Source organism: Gracilinanus agilis, chromosome 4 (assembly GCF_016433145.1).
Source record: "Gracilinanus agilis isolate LMUSP501 chromosome 4, AgileGrace, whole genome shotgun sequence".
Lineage (NCBI taxonomy): Eukaryota > Metazoa > Chordata > Mammalia > Didelphimorphia > Didelphidae > Gracilinanus > Gracilinanus agilis.
This window is the reverse complement of record NC_058133.1, coordinates 521,708,234-521,718,714: the sequence shown is the minus strand read 5'-3', so window position 1 is coordinate 521,718,714 and position 10,481 is coordinate 521,708,234. Positions and strand designations below refer to the sequence as shown.

Sequence of the window (10,481 nt, the reverse complement as noted above, 5' to 3'; positions counted from 1 at the left end):
ATTTGTGCCAGTTTTGCCCCATTACATCTCTTACACGTGTCCTTGCTCGGCACCTTTCCAGGCATCGACTGACCATCTCCTCGTTGGTCTCCTGCCTGGAACCTGGGTCTTCTCGAGGGCATCTTCCTGAAGCGTGGATCTCACCACGACCTGCCCTGCTCGCAAGTCTACCATGGCTCCCTATGCGACTCCTCCGTCTGACATGGCTGGTTGGGGGCAGCTGATGAGCGGGTAGAGCCCTGCGCCTTGTCAGGAAGAGAGGCCCGAGCTCACATGTAGCCTCAGACCCCTGCTTGCCGTGGGGCCCCGGGCAAGTTATTTCATCTCTGCTTGCCTCAACTGAAAATGGGGCGAACCAAAGCACTTGCCTTCCAGGCTTGCTGCAGTATGCCTGGCCTGCAGAAGGCTCTCTCCAGGCGCACTCCCCCTTCCTGGCCTCCATCCCCTTCCAGACTCCCTCCAGAGAGGTCCCCGTTCTCGGGAAGGTCTAGGTGTTCTCTACAACGTGGTTGGCCCCGTCCAGGCTCACCACCTGAGCCACATCTCTGGGAAGCCCCCTGGAAGTGCCCAAGCCTCCCGCCTTGCCCCAGGCCTCCCCCGCCTCGTGTTTCTCCTTCCACACTGGCGCCATTTGCCCCAGCAGAACGGAAGCCCCGGAGATCTTGGACTGTTTCCACAGTGGTCTCTCTGTGTCCAGCGTCTGGTGCGGGGTTGGGCGCCCCGAGGATCTGCAAACAAGTGCTGTGGACGCCTCTGCGTGGCCTGAGCCCACCTGCATCCCACGTGTGACTGCCCTTGCGGATGGCTTTCTCTGGGCCCAGGCTGGGAAGGGACGCGCCAAAGGAGCGCCTCAGGGGCACGAGGGAGCGAGGATTCGGGCACGATGGCGATTCAGACAGTGTAACGCCCCACTCCCCGCAATGGGCCTGGCCACGTGCTTGCATCCTCCCGGGGCATCAACGGTAATTCAGGTTTGCAGGGATAATTGGAAGATTGCAAGGGCACTGCTGGGCACAGTCGGGTGACACCCGGCTTCATTTAGCCTGTGCGTGAGCTCTGCAGGTGCAAGACTTTTAATGAGGAAAAAACAGAGACTTTCTTCCCTAGCACAGTGGCGGCGTGCCATGACCCCTTCTCTTCGCACTGGGGACACGCGGGCACTAGGAAGGGGCCTCTGAAGCCTGCCCCAACCAGGGGGAGCTGGGCCTTCTGCCCTGTCTCACTGAGGCTGGTGACTCCGATTAGGTACAGTCACCCAGGGCAGGGCAGGCAGAGGCCCAGCCTCCCCACTGTCTGGTGCTGCTACCACCGGGGAGGCTGACCCCTGTGGATAGCGTGTGGGTCAGACAGCCAGGGGAGGGAGGGTCGTGTTAGATGGGGCAGGCCTGGACGAGAGGCCTCGTGCCCCACTGCATGTTCGAGCCCTCGGACGAAGCTCTGGTTCCCTGCCTAGGTAGAGCTTGTCCCAGTGGCAAATCCCACGGATCTTCTTCAGTGGGTTATGATGGAATCTGTCTCCTGGGCCTGGGCACGGGCCAGTCTGGAGGTCAGAGACTCTAAAGAGGGAGGAAAGCCGCAGGGATGAGGGAAACTGGTGAGCTTCAGCTAAGGAGAACTCCCCATGGGCAGGGAGCAGAGCCTGCCCTCCAGAAGCTGCTGGCACCACGTGCCCCTTCTGGGACTTGTGGCTGGGAAAGGACCAAAGGCGAGCCAGCAGGCCCTCAGCACTGGCCTCTCTGCAGAGAGCTCCTGTTCTAGGATGGATCCCCCACCCCTGGGAGTGTCTGACAGCCAGATCTGAGAAGCATCGTCTCCATTTCGCAGATGGGCAAACTGAGTTTCAGAACATCAAAGAATCTTGCCCCAAGTCAGAGAAATAGGATGTATGAGAGGCTCAGAGGACCATCGTCAGTGAGAGCCCTTCACTCACAAGATACTGTGTGCTAAGGGTACCACCATCTCCAGGACCCTATTTGAGCCCTGAATAGCCCGGCAATCTGTGTTCGAGCCAGGGGCATCTACGCAGCACAGAGGCATCTGAGCAAGGTTCCAGGGGGACCCAGAGGGACTAACGTGGCACCCTCAGCCCTGGGGGAAGGGGGGGCTTCTCTGTGGCTCTGGATCACAGAAAACTCCCCTTTGAATGGGACCCAAAGAACAAGGGGCAGAAGTGGGCATTGGAAGGTAAGCTCCTCCAGGGCAGGCGGGCAGACTTTTCTTTATTTTTGCCTTTGCCTCCCCCAAGCCCAGCCCAGGGCTTTGTGTGTAGACACAGAATTTGTTGAGTTAAATTCATTCATGGGAAAGAACATGATCAAAGGATACCATGGAGGAGATCTGTATTTTCACTCCAGCTCAATTCCACATGCTTTTATTAAGTGCCTACTGTGTGCCAGGCCCATTCTTTTCCATTGATCTCTCCTATACTTTGTTTGCCCCCACGTTGTTTGTGTGTTCTCTCTTCACTAGCCCGGGAGCTCCTTGCGGGCAGAGATGCTCTTTTGCCTTCTTTGTGTTCCCAGGGCTAGCCTGATGCCTGGCACACAGTAGGGGCTTCATAAATGTTTATGACTGACCACCTGCTTCAAGACAAGAGTGACAAGTGCTCTGCCCTTGGGGCCTTCAGTTTGCCCCGTTCACTAGAGTGTTCTAGGTTCTGAAGCTTCTGCTAGGGCTGGCACCCCGAGGACAAAAACCCCTCCCTCCTCCCTGCTTCTCCCAGAGGTGGATGCTGGGATTGTGATGTGTCTTTTTAAAGAACAAAGGCCCCTCCTCACCCAATGAGCAAGCAAAGTGCCAGGCGTCCTGTGCCATTGCCCCCAGCCACTCTTCTAGGGGCATCACATTTGATGGTGACAACAAAGATGGCGCCATTGGCCGGCCCGTTTATTAAACACCTCCCACCCTCGGGAAGCCGTGGGAAGGGCTGGGGTTACGAGGACAAAAGCAACACTGTCTGCTCTCTAGAAGCTGACATTCTGTGGGGGGAGAGATTCACAGGTAGCCAGATGAACTGGGAAGCGTGCCGTCGCAGGGAGCATCCATTTAACCACCAGATGGCGCTGTTAGCCATCACCTCGAGCCTGTTCGGCAGAGATGATCAGCTCCTGGGGGGCCCCACATTCCCTCTAGGGGCTGCGTGCCCGGATGCTGCTGGGCCCAAGAGCTGAGCAGTTGCTCCCCCTGGTTCTCCCACGTGGACCATCTTGTCTTCTGTATCTCGGTGCCCAGCTCTCGGCAGGCAGCATCGCACTCTCCTTCCTTGAGAGGGATAAACGGGATGGGTTCGCCCCACCAGAGTTCCCACCTTTTCCCGGGCCTCGCCAGCTTCCCACGTCTCGGGACCAGGCCACAACGGGGTGGCTCTTCACGGAAGTGGACCGACGTGCTCGGACGACGACGGCCATGAGTGTTTGGCTCGGAAGAGTACCAACGGCAGCGAGCAAGCCGAGATAGCACGTCTGCTGCGTGGCGCTGAGCCCCGGCTCTCACACGGTACAGAGGCCGCTCCAAACCTAGGAGGCTGAGGAAAGGTAGAGGCCAGGCTGTGAGGGCCAGCGACTCCTCCTCCTGGAAGCCTTTAAAGGAGCCGACGTGGCCCCATCCAGCTCCCAAAGCCCGTGCGACGCTTGATTCCAGTAGTCTGCAGGAATTCTAGACTCTGGCCCCAAAACGCCAGGCCTGAAGCACGAGCCGGGCCCCCCGCATGCCAGTGGCTCCCCTTGGGGTGTCTTGGAGGAGACCTCAAATGGGTTCCCTCCTTGTCTAGCTCTGTGGGGGCCCCCTAAAATGAGGTAAAAGCAGGCAGAGAGGGAGAGGAGCCTCTCCTCTTGCCCTTGCTCAGCCCTGAAGTCCTGGGTTTGCCTAGCCAGACCGGGGCCCCTTGTCTCTTTCGGCTCTCTTCAACTTCTTGGCTTTTGGGGTGGGGCTGGCTGGGAGTGCGGCGGTGTTATGGGAGATGCGTGATGACGGGGCCGTGCCATCATGGGGCATCTATCCAGGTGGCCCAACGGGTAGAGATCCAGGTACGAAGCCAGGAAGACTCAGACACTTAACTAGCTGTATGGCCCTGGATAAGTCACTTAATCCTTTTTGGCCCAGTTCTTCCTCTGTAAAATGGGTCAGAAAGGATCGGCAAAGTGCTCCGGCGTCTTTGCTAAGAAAACCCTGAATGGGGTCCCAGAGTCAGACATGGCTGAGGCGACTAAACAGCACACGCCGTGACGCCCATCGGGGAGATCAAGGAGCCTGTGGGGACGTCCAAGTCCCCCCTTCCGTGAACGGTGGAAAGTTTTACCGGGGTTGGGGGGGAAGGCAGTGAGGGCCCCCCTCTGTTCAGTTTGGGGGTTCTAAGCCTACGAGGCCGGGCCGAGGCCCTGAGGTCTGCGCCCTTTTGTGTGTGAATGGAAAAGTGACCCTTCGGACAATGACAAGGTTTTGGCATTGCGTGTGTGCGTGTGCACGTTTGCGTGTGTGTGCACATGTGTGTGCGTGTGTGTGCTGCAAAGTCCCTGCTTTATGGCCGAACCTTAGCCTTTAGAGGGCGAGGCCCATTCCGCCCCCTCGAGCCAAACAGGCGTCCCCAGGAGCCCGTGAGGCCTGCAGGGAGGAAGCCTTGGCCGAAGCCGGGCTCTTGCCTCAGGCTCCTGGCTCGGCTCCTCTCCTTAGCCGGTCTGTGGTCTTGGGGGGGCGCCTCGGCCCTGCTGAGCGGCTCCCCCCGCGGGAAAGCCGAGGCCTCTGCCTGATTCACGAGGCGAGTCCTCTTTACGGCCACGTTTTGGGAGAAAATGTCCTAAAGTGTCCCGAGGAAGCTCCGTTTCTCCACCCGCTTCCCCTCCGGGCTTCCAGAGCTTCTCGAACACAATCGGGCGAGAATTCCCGTGAAGGCGCTGCTGCTCCGGCTGGGCGCGGGTGGTGGCAGCGCGAGGCGGAGGCCGCAGGGAGCTTCCATGTGAATCCACGACGCCCCCGGCAGCCTGGGGCCACGGTGCGAAATCTGCCCCTGCAGCTGTCCTCCGAGGGCGCCCTCTCCTCTGGCCCTTCCGCCGGCTGCGTCCGTCTCTCATTCCTCAGCCCGGCCTCAAACAGCCCGACCAGGGCAGGGTCGTCAGCCTTGCAAGGCGCTCCGGGCGCTCGCCTGGCTCATCGGATCTCACAGCGACGGCCCCATTTTAGAGATGAGGGAGCCGAGGCTGGGAGAGGAGACTCGACAGTCATCGCCTTGATCGAGGCCCCAAGGAAATCTGGGCTCTGCCATTCCTCCCTCACACGACCTCCGTCCTCCTAGTTCTGCCTCCCTGCCTCCCTCTTGTGCCTCGGGCTCGGCACCTGGAGGGCTGGGCAGAAAGCCTTCTTTCCTTGGGGTGCGGGCGCAGGACCGGGAACTGCAGGAGGCCACAGGCCTCCTGGGGAGCCCCGGGGGGCACCCACCGTTGGGGAATCTCTGGCCAGGTTGTGATCAGAAAAAGCCTCCTCCTGGGAGGGCTGTTGTTGTGTTTCAGGCCTGACGCTTCTCTCCTGTCTCTCTGCCTGTCTCTGCCTCTGCCTCTGCCTCTCTCTGAGTCTCTCTCCCATCTCCTCTCCCGGCTTCTCTCTTCCCTCCGGCCCCCCTCCCAAAGGGCCTTCCCCTGGCCCCGGACCTTCTGCTTCCAAGTTCTTTCCGCCCTGCCACGCTCGCTGGCCCGCCGCCTTCTCTCCTGGCTGACTTGCTCCAGGAGGGCCGCCCTAGCGGGCTCAGGCACAATCTGCTGCTGGATGCCCCATTCCTGGGGTCACTGGCCCCCCCCCAGAAGACAAGGGCCCCTGGGCCATGGCCTCTCCTCCAAGCCGGGCTCTGGCCTCAAGGATCTGCCCGTCGGCCCAAGTCCGGAGGGAGGACATCCCGGAGGGGAGGCTCGGGGGAGGCCAGGAGGGGAGGGGGCTTATCCTATAGACTCGTGCGTGGGACCCCGGCTCCCCCCACAGGGGAACGGAAGCTCCTGGAGGCCAGGCCTTCGCTTTCCTCCTCGGGAGCCCCAGCTCCAGCACAGAGAAGTGCTTGCTGGTTTGGATCCCTCAGAACTTCTAGGAGCCAGAACTTGGGCGCCCACCACCGGGCCACCCAGCCCTTCTCTGAAAAGTGGCGGCAGCGGCAGGCTCCCTGGCACAGCCAGGCTCTCCTCTCTGTCAGCCCTGATCTTGCCCAGAGCAGGCCAGCACTCACGTCCCCCTCCAGGGTCCCCACCCTTGGCGGGAGCTTTCCCCAGCTCATGCCCTTGGGCCATGCTAGACAAGGGGGGTCCGTGGCCTGCTCCCCCCCACCCCGCGGCCCTGCCCTGATGGAGCTCCTGTCTGATTGCGGGGTCCAGGGTGCCCCCAGCTAAGTAACCCGAAGGTAATAGAGGAAGGAGAGAGCTAACCACTGGGGAGCCTGGCAAAGCAAGCGGCCCTAGCTGAAAAGGAAAGAGGCAAAATCGAGGAGGGGGCACATTCGAGGGACTGCCCGGAGGGCCGGTGCATGGAGTGGGGTAGGGGGCGGGAAATGAAGCTGGAGGGGCAAAAGGGAGACGGGGCCAGGCAGTGGGGAGCTACTGAGGGCGCTGGAGTAGGCAGCTTTGTGGCTGGAGCGGGTGAGGAGTGGGCTTGGGCAGGCCGGGAAGCAGGCTGTGTGTGTGTGTCTAGGGAGGCCCCGAGGGAAGGCCGTCACCTCCCTGAGGCGGCTGTTGACCTCCCTCTGGTCTTCCTGGTGACGTCCGGGTGGTTGTCCTAAGCAGGCAGCACTGAAATCACAGAACTAGAGGCGCGATCACGGCCTGCTCCCCGAGGCCTGGGCCTGGTGCCACCCACCCGTTCATTTGCCCGGATGCTGATCTCCCCAGCTGGAGCATCGGCGTCTCTGCGCTGCTCACAAGGCTGAAACCAGGCTGGGCAGGAGGCATCTGCTGAGCTCCTGGGCCCCCCTTCGGGCCAGCCAGGCACACCCCGGCCCCAGGAGTCCAGGCACACCTGGAGGCGGCTCGTCTTCCTTTCTGAGGGCTCCTAAGCTGCCCCCCAAGAACTCGTCTTGGGCTTCTGTGCCCAAAGGGAGGCAGGCGAGTGGAACGCTGCATCTTCGAGGAAGCCTGGAGGGCTCTTTGGGGTGAGGGGTTGGACTCGAATGCAGGCCCTCCCTGCCTGGCTGACCTCCGAGGGAGACGGAGCAGATCCTGGGCTGCGGGCCCAAGAGGTCTCTCATCAACTTGCCCTTCGTTCTGCCCGCTCGAAGCTGTCCTCTCCTTCTCCGCCTTGGCCAGAGGGCTGGGCCTGGACCTCTCTGGTGTCTCCATCGTGGCCAGCCTCCTTTCAGGCTGCCCCTTCCTGTATCAGCAGGCTGGAAGCGCCTCGAACTCAAGGCTCAGATGGCTGGGAATCGGGGAGCGCCAGGCCTCTGGGGAGGTGGGATGGCAGGCGAGCCCCGGGCGATGGAGAAGACCATGGAGGACGACACGGGGCCGCCTGGACCACTCCGGGCTCCCCTGAGGAATGCCTGCAGAGGGCCTGGAGAGGGAGGCCGGCTGGCCGTTCAGTAAGAGGCAGAGAGGGAGCGGGCTGTGGGGGGAGTGGAGGCCCCGGACGCCGAGGCTGCGAGCTCTGCTCTGCTTGCAGGGCGCTTTCCCTTCCTGGGCCTCAGTTTCCTCATCCAGAAAAGGAAGAGAGGAGGTGATGGCCAGCAGTAACGTCCATGAAACAGAACTCGGGAAAGGCCCCACGGCCCACTGGGTGAATCTCCTCGGTGGGAGCTGATGGCTGGTCCCAGCTAAGGATCCCCCTCATGGGAAGGTTTGGGTGTAGCGCCGTCTTGACTGGTGAACAGAGCGGGCACTGGGGAGACCCTCGGCCCACCGGGAATTCCCATGAGAAGTTCTGAAGCACCCGCCGGTGTTGGGGAATAAGCGAGTAGCCCTTGTCCCCACCTCTCGGTACTTCTCATTTGGTGGCGTTCTCCTTCCCCTTCTCTATGGCCCACACGATGGCCTCGTCTCCCACCTCTGGGCCTTTGCCCAGGCTGTGCCCCATGCCCTCCTCATGCCTCCCTTACACGATCCCTCTCTTCCTTCAAGATGCAGCTCAGACACTACCATCTGCATGAAGCCTTTTCCTGCCCCCCAAACTGCTAGAGCCCCCGCCAGCTGCCAACTGTTGTTGTTTTTCAGTCGTGTCTGACTCAGGGGGGAGGGGGCCGCTGAGGAAGGTGAGGCTTGAGCTTTCTTACAGGCCTCTGGGCGCACGGAGGAGAGAGGAAGCCCACAGCTGGCAGATGGAGCTTTGGCCTGAGGAAGAGTGCGGGGCCCTCAGCCCTGATTGTGAAGGGCACGGAGGGCAGTGAGGAAGGGCAGGCAGGAGCCACGCTAGGGAGCATCGAAGGGCCAAACGAGCCTTCCCTATTGAGTCCTGGAGCTGGAGCTTACGGGGGGCTGCAGGGAAGGTGGAGAACAATGGCAAAGCCAAAGGCCAGGAAGGTCTGGCGGGGTTGGATGGGGGCCATGAGGTGCCCAATGAACACGGGCGTCCCATCCTCAGCCCCATCATTGGCGCCATCGTCTGCGCCAGGCCAAGGCTTAGAGGGTGCACGATGGGCCACCAGAGGGAATCGGCCACTCTGGGGTGGTGGGCGGTCCATGGAGCCCCCGGCATTTCCCTTGGCTCCTGTGTGGTTAAGGCCAAAGTGCCGCCGGGCCAAGGCAGGCTGTGCTTGGTCCACTGGCCGGGCCTGGGCGCTGTGGACGCTGGAGCTGACTCGATGCGATTGGCCAGGTTTTTCCAGGCCTGCAGGGCCCTGAGTCTAATTCCTCCGAGGCTGACCAGTGGTCTGGACACGGTCTAGCCCCACCCAGATGTGGCCACCAAGCCGGCCGCCTCCCCACCCCTGCTGCAGGCCCGATAAATCCCGGGTGACCCCGTGATAAAGCTCGAGCCGAGCCACGTCTATTCCTGGCTATCGATCGGCTGCCTCTCCCGAGCCGGTTCATATTTCATGTGGAGAAGCTGCACTGCCGCCCCTGCCCGGCCGCTGATTTAATGCCATGTCACGGCCTGGAGTCCATTAACTGATTACACTTTTGTACAGCCTCCATTTGTTAGAAATGTGGGCCGGCTGGCGCCACTGGCGTCTCCTCCTGCCCGGCTCCTGGCTTGTCTGCCCGCTGGCAGCTCTTAAAGTGACCCTCTCATGCTGGAGCTCGGGGGGAGCTCGCCATCCAGCACCTTCCCTGCTGGCCCTGGGCTGCTCCGTCCCCCGAAGGGCATCCGGGGCCGTCCCCGGGGCATCTGCCAGAGTCTCTTGTGGCCCGAGCCGGACCAGCCTTTGGGGCCAGCTGGGGAGGGGCCGTAAGAAGGTGCAAGAGGGCCCCGGCAGGGGGTTCTGGGCCTCTGAGTGTGAGAGAGGGAAGGGGGTGTCTGACAACACAGTCCCCCGCCAGACCATGCCCACATCTGCCAGGAGGAGACCCTCCTGGGCAACTCCCTAATGAGCATCTCCTGATTTCTGGCCCAACAACTTCTCTGGTCGCCGCAAATCTTCCTCATGGCTGGCGTCACTGGCTCGGAGATGGCTCTCACCCCCCCCCCCGCTCCCCCCAGCCTTCTCTTTTCCAGGCTGAGGCCCCCCATGGCCCCGCGAGAACGACAGGAGCCCCCCCAGAGGGAGCCTCAACAGAACGAAGCTCCAGCTGCCTTCATGCCACCTTTCCAGGAAATCTGTCCCTTGCTGGTGGCTGGCAGTCACAGGCCCACGGAGTAACCGGAGGCTTCTTTGCCAGAAGGAACTCCTGAGGGAGGAAGCCCCTCCTCCGGCGCTGGTGGGCGCCTCTCTGTGACTTCTGGCTAGGAAGGGTGGGGCAAAGGCAGGACTTGAATACAGCCCCTCCGAGCTTTGAGACCAGCAATAGAACATATACGTGTGCATGTGTATGTGCGTGCAGCTCACGTTCCTCGGTATCCCCGGTGGAACCAGCACTATCTGTTGCTTGATTTTTATGTCAGAATAAGAGCAGCTGAAGGCCTGGGGCCTTCCTAGAGGAGGACACAGAATACCTTGAAGGCCATCAAGCTCTTCTTACTGAGCACAGGGCCTGGTCATCCAGGTCCGAAAGGGCCAGGGCCGTGTCTATGAGCAGTTAAGGAGGCTGTACACGAGTCCCTGGTGAGCCCGAGCTCTTGGCTCTCCTCTCAGCAGGCCTTCTCTCCTGTGTCCTGCACCCAGGCGCTGCCCAGAGGCCGGGGCACTCAGAGGCCACAAGGACGCAGTCAGGGGAATGGGGAGAAGCGAGCATCAGCCAGACGGACCTTCGGCCTTCAGAGCTCTCTGGGAGCCGCACTGGTGGGCCCCACCAGAACCTCGGAGGGTGCAGGCACCAGATATTCACCCTCCCCCACCCATGCCCAGCACAGGGGGTGCCCAGGCAGAATCCCTCCTTGTGCCCAGCCCTGGGAGCCCCCCATGTATCCCAGGACCCCCCTCCAGG

General features: G+C 61.6%; 1 protein-coding gene across 1 annotated transcript in view; it reads left to right on the top strand.

Annotated features, from left to right (window-relative positions):
* The window catches only part of COL18A1 (collagen type XVIII alpha 1 chain), a 16,764-nt gene extending 9,217 nt beyond the window's left edge, over nt 1-7,547 (top strand). Inside the window, exons 3-9 of the mRNA XM_044675707.1 lie at nt 464-563; nt 3,328-3,495; nt 3,873-4,025; nt 4,213-4,276; nt 4,849-5,053; nt 6,858-7,117; nt 7,325-7,547. Coding sequence (XP_044531642.1) covers nt 464-563; nt 3,328-3,495; nt 3,873-4,025; nt 4,213-4,276; nt 4,849-5,053; nt 6,858-7,117; nt 7,325-7,547 — 1,173 coding nt within the window. The remainder of the gene's footprint in view (nt 1-463; nt 564-3,327; nt 3,496-3,872; nt 4,026-4,212; nt 4,277-4,848; nt 5,054-6,857; nt 7,118-7,324) is intronic.
* The last annotated feature ends 2,934 nt before the right edge of the window (nt 7,548-10,481 follow it).